Here is a 16,882-nt window from a genome sequence, read left to right on the forward strand (position 1 = left end):
GCTACCTGAACGAAAGCTAAATGTATTTTAAGACGCCGATACTCGGGGACGCCGCCGAGGTGTGAAGGTGCATCTGGCCAGATCCCCTCTCCACATATGTGGATCATGAATCCACTTAACCTCATTTCTGACCTGGTTTTAGCGAAAGCCGTGCCTCTGTGGCTAATTATGCCTGTGGAAACTTCCATTAATATTTAATTCATCACCAGATGTTGGCTCTGAATAATCCATGACTGAAAACATGACTTTTCCAACAACATGTCAGAAGTGACCTGGACTTGGTTGCAGTGGCGATACGAATCAGGGAATTCATCTGTTTGTTGCCTAAATGAAGAGTCATTCTTCGAAAGCTGAAATGAATAATCATGTTTAATTGATTAATTAAATAATCGTTAAGTCATTTAGTAATTAATTAATCATCTGGAAGTGGACAGACTCATAAAAAAAGGCAATTTGCTAAAAGAACAACAAAATTGAAGCACTAATTAAGCAAAAACTGTATGATAACTATATATACATTTTGCATTTAAGATAAAATCCTTGTTGTCTGAAACTAAAACTAGTTTCAGTTTCACCTGGTTAAGATTCACTTAAGGAATGCAGTTATTACCTCAAATATTTTTCTTATCTGATTCTTGAATAATCAATTTTCAACAACCGCTAACGCGACATCGTCTCTGCAGCCTGACGTCCTAACCGCCCAGTTTGGTCACATGACGCTGTCGCAGCAGCCATCGAGCGATGGCGCCAGCGTGTCGGCTCCAGACGGCCGCCACTTCCCGTCGCCCTACACCCACCCTTCGGCCGTGATGCTGCAGGGAGCTGCACCGCCGCAGGTCAGCGGCTACATGGTGGCAGGACCATCAGGAGGCCACCCCGGGGTGCTGCAGGGTCAGCATGTCCCGGCGGCACTGGCACCCAATCACTCCTATGCCAACACGGGCCCCGCCCCTTTTCCCTCGCTAAATCAGCCCCTCCTCCAGCAACACGCCTACATCCAGCAGCCCGTGCAACAGGTGGGGCGTTTTGGTTCATTTCTTCCTCTTCTTCTGTGGTGAAATGAGTTGACTTTGTCTTTTATGGGTCTCCAGCAGATGTCCACGTGTTACTGCTCACCAGCTCACCATCCTCAGTGTTCCAACCAGCAGCAGCAGGCGCCGCCGCCGCCACCACAGTATCGACCTCCGCTCAACCCACTGACCTATAACTGCCCTCAGAGCCAAAACCTGCCCCAGCAGCAAGGTACACACGTTTTCACCACTTCTTTTACATTTCTCCAAATTAAAACTCCGCACTGCAACGTTACTTTGGGGTTTTTATGTGATGGATCGACACTAAATAGTGCATCTCTATTCATACACAAAAGTAGTTCTACCTCAGTCAGATTGAATGGAGATGAAATGCAAACATCAGTTTTCAAAATTTGCCACAGATTCCCCATGAGATTTACAGCAGGTGCTTGGAATCCTTGAAGATGCTTGAACTTCAGTTTGGTGGTTTGGAAAGTGCTTGATTTCTGTATGAAGTAAACGTTGCAGTTTTGCAATAAAGTGCAATCTTCAGTTGGAAACAGACCTTTAAGACACCATTTTCTTTCTCCTTGTCTGAAGTTGAACTTTTCTTGTTTTAGGTAACTTAGCATCACCCAAATTATTTCAGTTTACTCAGTACTAAAAATCTCATTTGTTTAGTAACATTAGTTAGCATTTATTTTTTGTTTAATCTGTGTTTTGTTTAGGGTTTGTGTTAGAGAAACATTGCAAAACCTTCAATGTTAGTTTGCTGCAGAATGTGGAATAATATCTCAAAACATTATTAAGATATTAATTTTTCTTTTAGTGTATGCTGGAAAAGCTTTAAAATTTACTTTTAAAATTCTTGAATTTTACTGAGGGAAAAGGGCACCAATCCTGAATTTAGGCCTGTACTTTGACTACGCCACCTCAGTCTGTTGTCCTCCTGTATTTTGCAATACGGTTTGATCTGTCACAAAAACATGATAAAGTTGGTGGTTGAGATGTGAAAAAGTTTTCCTGGTATAAATCCCTCTTTAAGGTTTTTCTCCCCTCCCTCCCAGGTGCACAGCCTTCTAAAAATGATCTCTTTGATTTCTCTCCGGGGTTTCAGGATGAGACCAAAGCTCCAAATTGTTCAAACATGGCTTTGAATTAGTGTCGCAGATCTGAAGACGAATCAAAGGAGGTTTTAATGAATAAGAATCGCCGACTCCTTTGCTTCACGCTGCTCGGAGAAAAAGCTGAGCCTCGTCCGCTCAGGAGACCTGAACCGCGCTGCGCTGTCCGACAGCTCCGCTGAAGGACAAACATTACTCTCTTCTTCTTCTGTTTGTTTTTTACAGCTTCACACGCATCCCCACCGGTTTATTCCCCTCCTGTGTTTTTTTATGTTTCTTCCTTCACCACAGGAGTTTGGATTGTTAGCTCCCATTTTGCCTTTCTCTCACGCTGCTGCACATATGTCTCTGTAAGTGGCTGCGGCACTATTCTGTCATCTGCAAGGAGACGCAGATATGGCTTCCATGCTGGGGAGCCGGGGAATAGGCAGCGGACAAATGAAACTGACCTACAAAGGCGAATACAGCAATTATTTTTCACAGAGGCAGTGGAATGATTTTTAAAAAAAACATGCACACAGGAGGCTCTTTTTTGCTCTGTTTTTGCATTAATTAAAGAGGAAATGAATATATAAGCGTAAAGGTTGAACAGGAGGTTGAACACGTGACATAAAAAATTCTCAGGCGGTTTGGCCGTCGCCGTTGGCGCTTAATTGCATCAGTCAGTAACCAGCTCTGTGACTTCTGTCACGGTCATTTCCTGCAGCACGCTTGTCTCATTTTTAGACTTCCCTCCAAGGTGAAGGCGCAGGTTAGTGTTTCTGTAGCTGAAGCTGGTCCAGTCAAAGTAAGAGATTTGTTGTTCCTCGCTCCTCAAGCAAAAAGCAAGACGGCTGGAGACCTGGGAGGCGGGATGCGGGGCCGGGACGCTGTCTGAGAGGCCTCTATGAATCTCACAGTGAACCGGTCTCTTTTTCAGCCCCTCGCAGCTCGTTTTCACCAGTCAAGGAAAGGGCTCTCTGCGACTGATTTTAGCTGCTCGTTACCTCTGTTTTTGTGAATATATATATTTATATATATATTTAAAAAAGGGCAGAAACCAACCCTCATCTGCTGCCTGCTGGGTCGGAATAATGTGAGGTGCGTTTCAAACGATGGTCATTTCATGCTCGGTTTGGGGAAGTGAAGGTGGATAAAAATAGTCCCGGCCGCCCGGCTCCTCGCGCAGCTCTTTCATTGTCTAGCTGTACTTTTCTCCCAGAGCGCCAGCCTCATAAAGACACCTTCACAAAAGGACGCCCTCCCCTTTTGTCACCTGGATCACGCTGTATGTAGGGCACAGGGGGAAAGTAGTGATTTTAAATGCCTTTTCTTTTTTTCCTTTTAGTCACCTTGACATTTAAGTGTCTCGTTTTTACCCTGAGCCTCTATGACTTTGCAGCATCTTCATGCGATCCGCTCTAAATAAGTTTTGTTGAAATGAGACGTCTTGTTGAAGTGAAGAGTTTTCTTTATTTCTTTTCTTCTTTTTTTTTATTATTCCCTGTCGAGGATTTGCTCGATTACTCACTTCACAGGCTCAAGCTACCCCCGGCTAAATCAAATATATCGACTTTCTGCAAACCTGTTCAGCAGAAATGGCTCCAGTTCTCCTGTTGTTCTCACTCTCCAGTAACCTTAATGTTCCTTTGTTTGGAGTTTTATATGCTAATCTGTCTTAAAAGCCACATATGTGGCCTTTTTGTATTTGTTTCTTGCTGAAAAGTCACTTTTTCTGCTTTAAAACCACAGGCTTTAGTGACTTTAATGGGATATCTTCCCGCTGGGTGGCCATTTTAAAAGTATTTGTCATTTAGAATGGCCTAATCAAAGTAGGACACTCTCAATTAAAGTCCAGATCTGAATCTAATTGAGAATCAAATGAAAAGTGAAAAAAAAATTTTTTTAATAAAATCCATTGAAAATGTGAAAAAAAATCCAGAGGAGTGAATAGTTGTCTCAGGTTTTAGCGTTGTTGGGTCACAGTTTGTGTTTTTCGTTTCGCCATCAGTGCACCAAGCCATGATGCCAAACCCGGCGTCCAGCTACCAGACCGTAGTGGGCGTGCAGCCGACTCCCAGCCTCGCTCTCACTGGCAACCAGCAAAGCAATATGGCCAACCAGATGCAAGGCATGATGGTCCAGTATCCTCCGATGCAGTCTTATCAGGTACTTTGCTGATTAATTTCCCTTCTTTCTCTTTCATTTCACAACACAGAAACTGAGGAGGCCGTCCGTCTAAATCGGTGTTGACTTTGAAGCAGTGGAGGTGGATTTATTTGTTATTTCCTTGCTTTGTGCAGCAGGTTTCTGTTCCGCAGCAGACGTACCAGCAGCCAGTGTTTGTGTCCTGCCAGCCGGGACAGGGGCCGGTGGCCATGTCTGGCATGCAGCCCTGCTACGGCCTGCTTCCCTCCAACCAGCACACCACCATGAGGTATTACCAAAAAAACACCCATAAATGTTTTAACAAGAAAATTAGCTTTTATGGTGTTTTCTCTAAACATTTAATTTCAGTTTAAATTAGTAATAAAACTCACATTTGGTGGTGTATTTTTATTTATTTTTTTATTTGCCTCTGTGTGAATGTTCTCCATCCCCACAAAGCAATTTAAAAGTGCTGAAAGGTGTTTTTTAACACTCCTGAAAAAGACCTAACAAGTCTGAGTGAATCCCCAAAGCGCTTCAGAGCTATAAGATCCTTCCCGTTCCCGATGAGGGAGGAAAAAAATGAAGTTATCACCACAATCCTCCTGGAGAACGGCGACTGTGGGTAGCTGGAAGAGCATCAGCCGCTTCCTGTGAAAGCAAAACGCGTAATTAGTTTCTACCTCTGCGCTCCCAATCAATCACCAATCTGCGGGGACGGCCGTGCGAGCTCAGCCGTGTTCGCAGTGGAACAAGGAGGTCACTTTCTCCCTCGCCGTCCTTGCTGTGAAAACGAGGCTGCGTTTGTAGGCCAGTCAGCAAGGAGATGATTTATGCAGCAGCGCCGGTTCGGCTCGCTTGTTTTCCCAGGGGGGCCGACTGTCCACCTGCAGCCGGATTCCTCGCCAGCTGGAGACCAGTCCCTCCAGGCGGCTCGCTTGCTGAGCAGGGAGCTGCTTTTTCCAGACGGAAAACTCAGCTGCAGCACTCAGCTCTCACACCTCCTGGAGACAAACCTTATGTTTAAGAATTTCTTTTTTTCCAGCCGCTTGATCTACGCTTTGCTTCATACGAAGGGATTGGTACGACAGAGAGTTAGGGCTGTGCTAAGAAAACAAAATATAATGAGAATAAATTCATTCAAGTTGTTTCTACTATGTAACATCTCTGTATTCATTTCCGTCTTGTTTTCCAGCTCCACCGTGAGTTTCCTGCCCGCCCCGATGATGGAGCCACTCCAGTTTCCTCAAAGCTCGTCTCCTTGCGTCTCCCAGCAGCACCCGGGCCAGCAGTACGCAGGTAGCTGCGCCTTCAAACCCCTCGCCCGTTTTTACAGTAGGATCACGAAGCGAAAGCGAGAATATTCTCATCTTCTGACACGAGCCACCCTGGAGATTCCCCATCACTGCCAACGCTTCCAACACACTTCCCCCTCTCCATTTCTTAGTGTCAATAACCTGCAAAATGCATTCCTGCACAGCCACCGGTCTGCATCCAGTAATGAAATAATCCTTCCTAGGCTGACTCTGGCTTTTGTTTGTGCAGCAACGCATAATTAGATTTCCTCTCTGGCGTTTTTAAAATGAAAAAGAGCGCCGTTAGTTTCTGAGAGACTGCAATCTGCTGGTGCACCTTTCGTCCTCTGCCGAAAACCATCCTGCTGACATCAAGTCACAATAAAAAACTGAGAGCATCAAATGTCTCCTCTGAGGGGGAAGTGAGATGCATAATGTGATGTAGTTGTTAAGAGTTGGTTTCAATTAAAGCTGCAGAAATCTATTTGTTCCCATCGGGAAGAAATTACTCTTCAAAACAAGCCCAGCAGGAATATACAGTGAACTTCTACAGCAGATTTGATTTTTAGTAAAACAAAGAAATAGAATTAAGTTGTCCAGATTGCAATCAACTTTATAATGAAGCAAGAAGAGATCTTTAATGGATGCATGCAAATTAAGTTTGAATGATGAAAATGTTTCTGCAATCTACATGTCGTTGCTTGTTTCTGCCACCAGGGGGAAGTGTTGTTTTTCTGGTATATTAATTGGCTTCATTTTGTTTCTCAGCAATCATGTTTCAGCAGCTGTTGATCTGGGATTTTATAAAACCAAGAATTAGTCAGACCGATTGAGTTTAATGACACTTGACGACTACAAGAACATTTTTCCTTCTGTTATTTCTTTTTTTTTTCATACAACGCATTAAAACATTTTTCTGAACAGTTACATTTTTCAAAATGACGAGATAATCCCAAAAAACGTATGTAATATTTCGTAAAATATCAAAACCATATACCCAGAATATAATACAATGTACATTTTTTTCATTATTATTTTATTTTTACACACCATATTCAATATTAATAAAAACTTTTTTTTTTGCATTGTCTTGTTTTAGCTATACATTACTGCCACCTTGTGGCATTTCTGTATAATTGCAGTTTGTTTGACCCAAACCTTCAACCTTTTTGTCACTCTTACTTAGAAAATTGCTTACACAATTGCTTTCATTACAAAAATAGCTCACAATGAGCTTGAGTGTTGTGTGTTTTTATGCATTTCAGTCTATTTTGCCCATGCTCCTCTCTAATGACCTTTATTATTCATGTCTGATTATTATGGAGGCTCAAAGGAGGGAGCCGTCTTTTCCAGCCTCTCGGTAATGAGGTCAGGCGAAGGTCTCGCTGCGGCCTCACCTGCAGCAAGACCAATAAACACTTTTAATTGGCTGGGCTGCTCAGAATCGACAGATTACTGTCCCACATATCCGTTGTCCTTGTTACTGTCAGAGAGAATAATTTCATAAATCAACGACGGCCAAAGTTTGCGCTGAAGGTAAACAGACGTTAATTAAACCGTAATGTATGCAATCGTTTGATTTTGTGGGCTGCATTAATGTCTAATTAGATAATTGGAGTGTTTAATTCTTGAATGGAAACTTTTTTTCTTATTTACTGATCAGGTGTGCATAAATAACGATCTGATGTGTGTTTCTGTTGGTCCCGTCCTCCTAATCGATCTGTGTGCATCCAGGGTTGTTGCCAGCGGCGCCCAGCGGCGGCATGGTGATGCTGCAAATGGCCGCTCCTCCCTGCCAGCAGCCCCGGGCCCCGTCCCCCTGCCAGAGGAAGCAGCCCAGCCACAAACACTCTGACCAGCAGCAGCAGCGCGGCCGCAGGCCGGCAGACATCTCCCAGACTCCTGATAACACCCAGGTACAAATGCTGCACAAAAAAAATATTCTTGAAGTTTTGAGGACCTCCAATTCTGATTCTGCTGTTTTCCAACCATTCCCGATTAGCACGCTCACACAACTTTGGGGACAAACCTCGCTGTACGTCTGCAAGCCGCTGCAGTGTCGAGAAAGCAATTTAAAAGCTAATTTAGTCGGGTTGTGACAGTGATTTGAGAATTGTCGCCCTGAGCCAGACTTGGTCTCTCCCCGCCGCGGCAGGCGGGTTAAATGTCGCCGCAAATAGGCTGCGCAAATGAAGCCGGCGCCGCCGAAAACCTGAAAACGAGGAGAAAATAGTCCTTAGTGCCGGGGTGTAATGGTACATTAGTGGGACTAATGTGGAAGAAATGGTACATTAAAGCAACCACTAGAACATCGCAATGACTTTGGCGAAGTAGTTGGAGGAGTAGCAGTTTTTTTTTGTTGTTGTTTTTAATGAAAGTGTTTGTGTTTGTCTGCTTCTTGTTCCTGCGCCACCGGCGGGTTGGCTGTAGAGCAGCCTGCCTTCGTCTCCGGCGCTCACCCCGTCGCCCTGCCAGCCGCCCCACATCAAGGCCCTCTCGTCAGGCGTCTCCCCCATCCCCGTCCTGTCCCACCACCCGCAGCTCCCTACAGCCTTCATCCACAGTGGACAAGGTCCGAATCGCTCCTTTCTGATCCGCTTACATGAGTTCTGCTCAGGATTTACTCAACGTTGGTTCACCTCTCTTCCAGGTGAAGCGCATTACTCTCTCCTGGGTCAGCCTCTGCAGTACAAACCCTCCATCAGGCCTCCCCTGCTGCACACCGCGCACATGGTAACCAAACACCAGGTAAAATCTGTTTACAAGGAGAAACTCCTTAAATCCGTTGTCGTTTTTTAAATTCTAATGATTTTCTTTCCGCCACTGCAGGGTCCTCTGGGAGTTTGGCGTAGCGGTCATGGGAGGAAGTCCAGCAGAAAGCCTCTATCTTCAGACCTCAGTGTATGTAGAGAGGAGATTTCAGATGGAACAGCTTCATTTTTTAAAGTGAATTCATCTTTAATTGCAGGAAAACGTCTTTGAAATGCCACCGTGCTCTTATGCACGGTGGAAGATGTGTGATGCTGTGACCTGGGAACATTAGTGTGTGTCATGAAAAACTTGATAAACTGAAATGATCACAAGTCCTCCACCGAATGGGAGAATGGGCAAAATTTCTCCTTTTGGAAGAAATTTTTAAACTACAGATTAGCAATTAAAATTAAGAAAAACAATTCTAACTTCTAACTTATTGAATTTTGTACCAATATATTCTCATGAACTGGAAAATTTTATTATTTGCTCCACTAAATCTAACAGCATCTTTTAGCTGCTTCACACAAAAAAATTCCCCAACAAGCAGCGCTTATGTCCTGACAGGAGCCATCAGGCCGATAAAAACCAGCTGCTTTGATGCCAATTTAGCAGATTAAGTGAAAGTAGCATCAGTTTTCTTGTTGTCAGATTATGCTTGCCGTGCTGCTCCGTTGTGGAAAAAGCGTCTGTCGGCGGATGGATGTAAGCAGAATAAATTACAGACGAGGCAGAAATCACACCTGCCAGAAGAACCTGCAGCAACGGCAATATTTTCCCTGACAGAAATGTGCTGAATTTAATCATTCAGCTGTATTATTATTGTTGAAGTTTTATTTTTTTTTATTTTATGTTTTTGCTGAAATTTCTCCTGTCAACAAAAAAATTACCTCCTTTGATTTTATGCAATAAGAATAAAAATCTTAGACTCTGTTTTGTCTGAAAATGTCAGCAGTTTGTCGAAGCCTCAACGGTCCAGCTCTGATTTTCTCTTCATCCATGATGGTTGTTTTATTTACCAGCTCTGTGTGTGTGTGCGCGTGCCTGGGTGTGTCTGCAGTGAGCAGCAGTCAGAGCCTGGAAATGACGCGTCCTCCAGCGGGGATCGGCTGCACAGACTCCCTCTGGAGGTTCTGTGAAGCGGCGGCGGATCGATCCAGCGGCTCGACGCGAGCAGCGATGCTCCTGGTGGAGATCCGGCCTCATCACACCTCGTCTTTGCCAAAAACAGAAAAACAAAACGCACCACCTTAAAAACTCTGGCACCGGATTCAAAAGGTGGGAACTGCGTGACTCGGACAAGGCGGCCCGACGCCGCTTGGGTCTCTGGTGCAATTTTAAGGCGCCAACATGAACCTCTGCTGCCTCAGTTCTGGACCGGCTCTCAGACCCGGTCCAAATCAAAGTATCAGATGTTTGACTTGTGAACATTCACATTTATTTTTGTTTTGTAGCTTTTTTTTTTTTGTTTGTTTGTTTCTTCCTGGCAGACGGATTTGTACAGAGTTCAGCAAATCTGCCTTTCTGTTCCAAAACGTTTTAGAGGATTTATTTGCCAGCTGGTGTGCAACTTGTGATAGCAGGTATAGGACAGTAGACCAAGGCACACACACAACCTATTTGTTTTTGCCTACTTTTTTTTTTTAATAAACGAATTGAATTTTGTTAAAGGTTACAAAACTAGCTTTTATCTTCAGTTGGTTACCTAACGCTCTCCCCAGTAACATCTGTACAATGTGAAAACACTGAATAATAGAGACTACCTGAATTATTTAAAGAACCGTCAAACACAGTGAATGTTGCATTTGCACTGAAGTAATCAAAGTGAAAGATTTGAAACGTATCAAAGCCTGGGTTTTGTTTTTCTTTTATGATCCTCCCTCCCATACCTGTTTGTTGCACTCGCCAGGCCACTTTGTTTTATATGATTAAATTAAAATTGTTTAAATGCACAATTAAAATGCAAACAGAGTGTGTCACTCTTGACTTAATTTGTGAAACGGGAGTTTTTCATACTTTTTTCTGGTTTGTTTGACTTTAATAAATGTTTGCACCACACATATTGACACTTAAGTCAGGTTATTAAACTTTTTTTTCCCCTTGGGGTGTGGTCAGTTTCCTGGGGATTTGTGTGTCTCTGCTTGCCAGCTTTATTTGGTTTTGCTGAGGAAAAAAAGAGCCGAACTGCGGTTTAAACCCGTCCGTTCGGATTTGGGTAAACAGAGACACCTCGTGGACAAATAGCGCTACTGCACCAGCATACAGTCAATCCGACGAACGGAGCCACCTAGCGGACAGGATGTTCCTGTTTTCACTCGAGAGTGAAAATGAAACAACGGTTTCTTTAGTTGTGAGTGGGTATAGCAACGCAAAGCGTGGCTGGAGAAAAGGCGGCAAAGAGCGGGCTGCGATGTTTACTGGCTTCCATGGCTACAAAGATGGCGGACAGCCGCAGGACGGTGGTCGTGTCCGGTGTTCCCACGGTGCTGGACTTCAGCAGGATGGTCGACAAGTTGACTGTCCACTTTCAGAGCCGCAGGAGAAGTCACGGAGGGGACGTGGAAGTCGTGAAATACCCCACGAACATGGGCGGAGTAGCTTTTGTGACTTTTGACAAAGCTGAAGGTAAAGTAGCTGCTATTTCTAGAGGGAAACCTTTAGATTCACGCCGGAGGGGGAAGACTGGTCTTAGGAGACTGGTTCTGTGTTTTCATTATGACGTTGACCTCCGAGGCCTTCCCTCTGGAGGTCACGCTTCACCCCGGAACTGTTGAAAGTATAAAATAAATCTCGGTTTCCTCAGGCGGAGAAGGTCAGTGTTGCCGCCATCTTGGATCTTTAGCATGAGAAGTTGGACAAGATGATGTTCAACATATGAGCATCTTTATAAGATGTTCTTCATCCTATGTTCAGTGTCGGGTGGACAGGATGGGATGTTTTTGGCTCATGTTGAAGATCCCCAACATAAAAACATCTTTCTAAGTTCAACACCTTATGTTGAGCAGAAGATGTTCTTGTATTGAACAATTATTAATTATAAGGCGCAACATAAGAAGTGATGCTAAATTGTTCGTTTTGTTGTGTTGTATTATGAGAGGTATCCTAATTATCTACTCTTTTCCCTTTCAGTTTAATTAATTCAGAAGTAATAATTTCAGATTTATATAATTACAATAATACCGTAAACTGTGTAACAGAAAACTGTTTGTTTGTGGTAAAAAGAAGAAAGTGTGTAATACTATTGACTGTCTTTTTGTATTTTGTAACAAAAATACATGATAAAAATTAAACTAAATTGAGCTGAATTGATAAATATCAGATTGTTTCATCGTGCAAAACAGATTTCGGATTTAAAATTAAATTGATCTGCTTTATTTCGATGCTTTGTTAGGGGAGGTCACTGTTGACCTGCAGGACAAAGGGAATAAACAATGTTGGGATCGCACAAGGGTTAAATAAATGCCGCTTCTGCATCACTTCATGTGCTGAGAAGGTAGTGCAAATATCATGATAAGAAATATGAAAAAGGATTCAGGAGTGCTGGAGCAAGGTAATATCTAAAAGTGAAGGAATAAGGTTGAAAACTTCAATAACAGTGGAGAGAAAAAAATCCCATTTAACAGGAAGAAATGTCCAGGAGGACCAGGATCAGTTTGAGCATCCATCTGCCACAAACAACTGGGAATTTGAGAATTCAGTCTTCACACACACGAAGGATCAGGAGTACTTTTTTGTAAGAAGTCAATGGTAGCTTCATCCAAGAGAGAAAAAAAAGAAGACTTATAGTTAAAGGGGGTTGAGGATTTGTCACAAAACATCATGTTTTTTTTGGAGAACTTTAACAGACTGATTAAAACTCTCGGCAGATGCAAAACGAGTCGTGAGAAAGGAGCAGCAACTCATGATGGACGAGGAGTTTACTCAAAGCTACGCTCTCACTGTGTTTCCCTTCAGCACTGATGTATGCATGGTTTGGTTTTTACTTTGCACCAATTCCCAAATTAAAACCTGTTTCATGTTTTATCCTCAACACACAAAGTTCTGATTCTGACTTGTTTTTCTGGTGCAGGTGTTTCTGTACGTGGCTGGAGCTACAGTGGATCTCTCCGTTTTCGGCAGCGATCAAGTCTCTCTCATCAAAAGTCTGCAATCAGCTCACAGATCAATCCGCTTCCAAGCGTCGCCCCAGCAGAGGAAGGCCTCCATAGAGGGTCCCTTCTCTGCAGTTCAAGCCTTGAAAGAGGACCTCATTCGCAGGGCCAGCCATCTCAGACCCTCGTCCCAAACCGCAGTCGGTAAACCCAGAGCCAGCTCTCCTCATCCTAGACTAGCATCCGAGTATAACCCAAGAAGCACAGAAGCAAACAGGGAAGCAGCAAACTCCAGCAGCTTATCAAAGTCACCTCGCAGTACCAGAGAAGCAAGAGAAGTCCAAAGCCTGATCTCAAAAGCAGAAACTCCAAAAGCTTCCTTGAGGCAGAAAGTGTCTAATGAGAGTTTGGCTGGAGGGAGCTTCAGACAAGCCGTTGGGAAGGAAATAAACACACGACTTGTCTCCTCATCAGGGCTCGCATGGTTCCCCATGGAGGAGACATTCACTAAACAACAAAGAGATTATAGGAGTCCACAACAACCCAGCAGGTCGGACAAGATCCCTGCCATCCAGACCGGAGCTAATTATTGGGATGATCCCAGCAGCCTGATTAGGAACAGTAAGTTCCCTCAGAATGACCTGAGAAAAGGTGCAACTCCCTCAACAAGCAACACAGGGGCTTCGGAAGTCACTTTGGCTGATTTACACACATTCAGGTACATAGAAAAATTTTGCAAGATGGAGTTAGACTGGTGCTTGAAGGATGTTGACATGACTACCAAGGAAGTAGAAGGAGCTGGAGTTATGCAAATATTGCTGAGTGAGAAACAAACATCTGGAGCTTCATCAAGAACCCTCAAAGACACTTTGAGATACCTGGAGAATATGATCAGCCTTTGGCACTCTCAACTGAGAGTTCAGGACCTCTCCTACAACAAAACAAAGTTTTTTGACAAGCAGAAACTGATTGAGATCTGCAACGATGTGAACTCCTGGTATGGTAACGTTCTGTATGTGTTGGAGGATTCCTGCATTAAAGTGATCGGCCCTTACACAAAGATGCTCCTGTTCATTAAGGAGCTGGAGGACAGGTTGGACAAATACACGCTGGTGAAGCCTGTGATAGGCAAAATCAGGAGATAAAATCACATAAGTGACCACAAGGGGGAGCTGTTGGGCCTGACAAAACATTTTCTTGCACTGAAATTAGCAATTACATTCCTGTTTTTACAACAAAACAAAAAAGGCTTTAGTTTTAGTTAACTTTAGCTTTCTGTAATGTGTTTTGCATAAATTACTGCTCTATTACAGCAGACAAACTTCTCATTAAAACCTAAAAAGGTGACAGATGACAACCTGCCTGATGTAATCAGGTTACTTCAACTTCTCTCAATAAACTCATGCAGGATTTTTGATTGCTCTGTCACCAACAATAAAACATTGACATCTGTGATCAATTAAGAAATTTATTTGGACATGTAATCATCACTGGACAGCAGGGGGCAGTGTAGCACACCACCACCCACATGGTGAACGACCCCCTTCTCTCTGGGTGCCACGGCTCGACCCAACCAAACATTTTTTTGGAGGCTGGGTTTTGGCAAGCAGGGTGCCGATTGGAGGACAAATGATGTCAGATGGATGTCCTATCATACCGCCATCTCTGCTTACACACACAGAGCACCGCAGCCCATCTGATGAGAGGGGACGTTCAGCAAAGCGATGTCGTGTTGATGCTGCTTTCATTATTTCAGGGTGCTATTATTCAGATGAGTCCGCTCGGCAGCAGGGATAATTGATTCATTATGTTAAAATAAGCTACGCTGCTGTAATGAACACACAAACACGATTCCCCCTCAGACAAACTCACTCTGACCGGTTACCATAGGAACCCGAGAGGGGAGGCTGCGGATCTGCACCGCCGGGCGTCATTAAGGGATGCTCTTGAACACAATGGAGGCTTCCAAGAGGGCGGCAGAGTTGCATCTCCAGGAGAAGAACCCTTCATCAAAGAGTTGAGCTGTCTCTCAACTCCCAAACGTCTCTGACGTCCCTTTGGAAGCACGGCTTGAACTATTTTCTTATTATCTGGTGGAGTAATAAGGAGGGTCAACAAGGAGGAAGCGTTCTCCTCAAATGTCCTGACACTTGCTTTTTCCCCCTCTCTCCTCATTATGCACAGTGTAATTATCCTGCGCTCTTCTTGAATGTATTTAGGATGCATGACTTTCATGATGGAGGTCAAAAACACCATCCAGCCCCCAAAAAGGAGGCACCGGTGATTCTCAAGGATGCTTTTACCAAGGCTGAGTTCTCCTGGGGATCAAACCTATAATTGGACTGGAGATGCATTCCTGAACCTTCGCACCTCTGCGTCTATCTCTGTCTGACGTTTCCCATTAGGAAGTTGGTCAACCAAAGGAAATACATGCAAAGTGGGCATAAATTAGATTTTTAGGTTTGTGTGGAGAATGCTAGAGGGCTTTATCAGATCATTTTAGAGAATCACGCATATTTTAAAATCAGACAAAGACAACCAGCGTAAATACAATAAGTAGTTTTCAAATTATGTTTTTACTTATTTATGGAAAACAACCATCTACTCCAAGTTGGTGAAGAAATGTCAATCATAGAGTCTTACATTGCTGCTGAATTTGTAGCCTAATAGTCATTCATTATCCTTTGATTAGGCTACTCAAAAACTTTTGTTTGTTTTTGATAGATATTCAAAGGTGGTGCATCACCAAACTCTGAGACATTCTCCATCAGGGTTGTTTGTTTGAGAGCAGAAATCCTGTAGACATCCAGATTGTGAAGCAGTAAAGCTGACCCAAACCATCACACTACCACCACCATGCTGAACAGTTGGTATGGCTATCTCTTATTTTGTAATGCTATGATTTTACACCCACCAGAAAGTTCAGGTTTTGACTAATCCTTCCACAGATTATGACCCAAAAGACTTGTGGACCGTCAAGATCATTTTGCTAACTGTAATATGTTTTTTTTTTTTTTTTTTGTCTTTATTTAGTTTTTTTATGTGATTCTTTGAGTTCCTTTTGCCAACTTCCTGCTGGCAGATTGGTACTGCAATTTTTTTCAAACTATTCTATAGTTCTGGGCCTAATCAGGTCAGGACAACACTTGAAATTAAATTAATCTTTTGTGTTTTGATTAATTAATGATATAAGTAGGAAGTGGCTGGTTTGGGTAACTTTCACAACCTTCATATTATAAAAGTAGAATAGAAAGAGGAAAAGAAAATGCAGTCAAACTACAGCAGTGGCAAACAGCCTCAAGGACACAATGGTCTAGTGTGTCTTAGCCATTCATGACCCGATTGGAACCTTTACCATCTGACTCGTGTTGTGTTCAGGCACATACATCTTAGAGGTCAGAGGTGAGACAGGGAAGCGGCAACCCTCTGCATCCTTACTTCCCCACAGTGATGAATGAGACTGCCGGTGATGGATAACCTTCAGCTGGCAGTGTGTGCATGCACATAGCAGTCACAAATGAAGTCTTAATGACTCTCTTTACAGATCATCACCCTGTCGGGGAGGAGGAAAGTAGAAAAAGATATGAGTTGCAACCTCCCACATGCAGCTCTGCTCTACGTAAATGTTTCCTTGGGTATTAGAGAGTTTTGATGGAAGACCACAGCTGGTGAAATTGAGGGCAACAGACCAAGAAAATGGTTTTTGTGTGGTAGAAAGGGTGAGTGGTATTTAATTTGTCACGATAAATGACCCAAGAATCACAATGTTATTGAAGACTTTTATACAAACCTCTACTGATTGTTCTTGAGTTTTCATTTGAAGGGACAAATATTTATGTTAACATTGTTTTAATTCAATATTTTGATTGTAAAAAATGAATAATGTTCTTACAGAGGATAAGTAAAATGCTTTAAAAAGCTCAGATATGTTGTGTTTATTTACATACACGTCTTATAACCTGAAAACAGCGGAAAATAAAAATGTGTTTGGATAAAAATTGAGAGATCAGGACAATGCAAAAAGTCAAACTACCTTTTCCAAAAAAAAAAATAAAAAAAAAATTTATATATATATATATTTTATTTATATATATATATATATATATATATATATATATATATATATATAATATATATATATATATATATTATATATATATATATATAATATATATATATATATATATAATATATATATATATATAAAATATTCAAGCGGAATACTCCTTGACATGCCATTGGCTGCTGGTGCTTTAACAGTAGCCAATCCAGGAGCACCATTTCTTGTCCTATTCGGTGATTGGCTGAACCGATAAGTGCGGAGGAGACAGCTAGCTTCTATGGTAATGCTAACGTAGTTTCTACTGTCCGTTTTAATGGAAATTTATGTCCTTGATACAGGTATTTATTTAAACAATAAGTATTTTAGAGGAGTTGTCAAGTATTCAATGATTTTGGCTATTTATGGGCGCTAAACCCATCGA

General features: G+C 42.7%; 2 protein-coding genes across 13 annotated transcripts in view; both read left to right on the top strand.

Annotated features, from left to right (window-relative positions):
• LOC129379050 (R3H domain-containing protein 1-like) overlaps positions 1 to 10,380 on the top strand; it is a 40,103-nt gene extending 29,723 nt beyond the window's left edge. For 7 of the 12 annotated variants that reach the window (XM_055059610.1, XM_055059611.1, XM_055059609.1 and 4 more), the window contains 10 exons: positions 684 to 1,016; positions 1,092 to 1,242; positions 4,125 to 4,282; positions 4,417 to 4,550; positions 5,457 to 5,560; positions 7,291 to 7,472; positions 7,987 to 8,128; positions 8,207 to 8,304; positions 8,386 to 8,457; positions 9,368 to 10,380. In XM_055059610.1, the coding sequence (XP_054915585.1) occupies positions 684 to 1,016; positions 1,092 to 1,242; positions 4,125 to 4,282; positions 4,417 to 4,550; positions 5,457 to 5,560; positions 7,291 to 7,472; positions 7,987 to 8,128; positions 8,207 to 8,304; positions 8,386 to 8,457; positions 9,368 to 9,370 (1,377 nt within the window). In that variant the 3' untranslated portion in view covers positions 9,371 to 10,380. Of the gene's footprint in view, positions 1 to 683; positions 1,017 to 1,091; positions 1,243 to 4,124; positions 4,283 to 4,416; positions 4,551 to 5,456; positions 5,561 to 7,290; positions 7,473 to 7,986; positions 8,129 to 8,206; positions 8,305 to 8,385; positions 8,458 to 9,367 lie in introns of those variants that run through there. The other 5 variants (XM_055059614.1, XM_055059620.1, XM_055059612.1 and 2 more) reach the window with 3 other exon arrangements.
• Positions 10,381 to 10,479: 99 nt separating this feature from the next.
• On the top strand, positions 10,480 to 13,857 carry LOC129379053 (uncharacterized). Its single transcript, XM_055059622.1, has 3 exons — positions 10,480 to 10,932; positions 12,174 to 12,268; positions 12,377 to 13,857. The coding sequence occupies exons 1-3, from the start codon at positions 10,734 to 10,736 to the stop codon at positions 13,541 to 13,543; spliced, it is 1,461 nt and encodes a 486-aa protein (XP_054915597.1). The 5' UTR covers positions 10,480 to 10,733; the 3' UTR covers positions 13,544 to 13,857.
• Positions 13,858 to 16,882: the final 3,025 nt, after the last annotated feature.

Source organism: Poeciliopsis prolifica, unplaced genomic scaffold (assembly GCF_027474105.1).
Source record: "Poeciliopsis prolifica strain line A6 unplaced genomic scaffold, Auburn_PproV2 SCAFFOLD055, whole genome shotgun sequence".
Classification (NCBI taxonomy): Eukaryota; Metazoa; Chordata; class Actinopteri; order Cyprinodontiformes; family Poeciliidae; genus Poeciliopsis; species Poeciliopsis prolifica.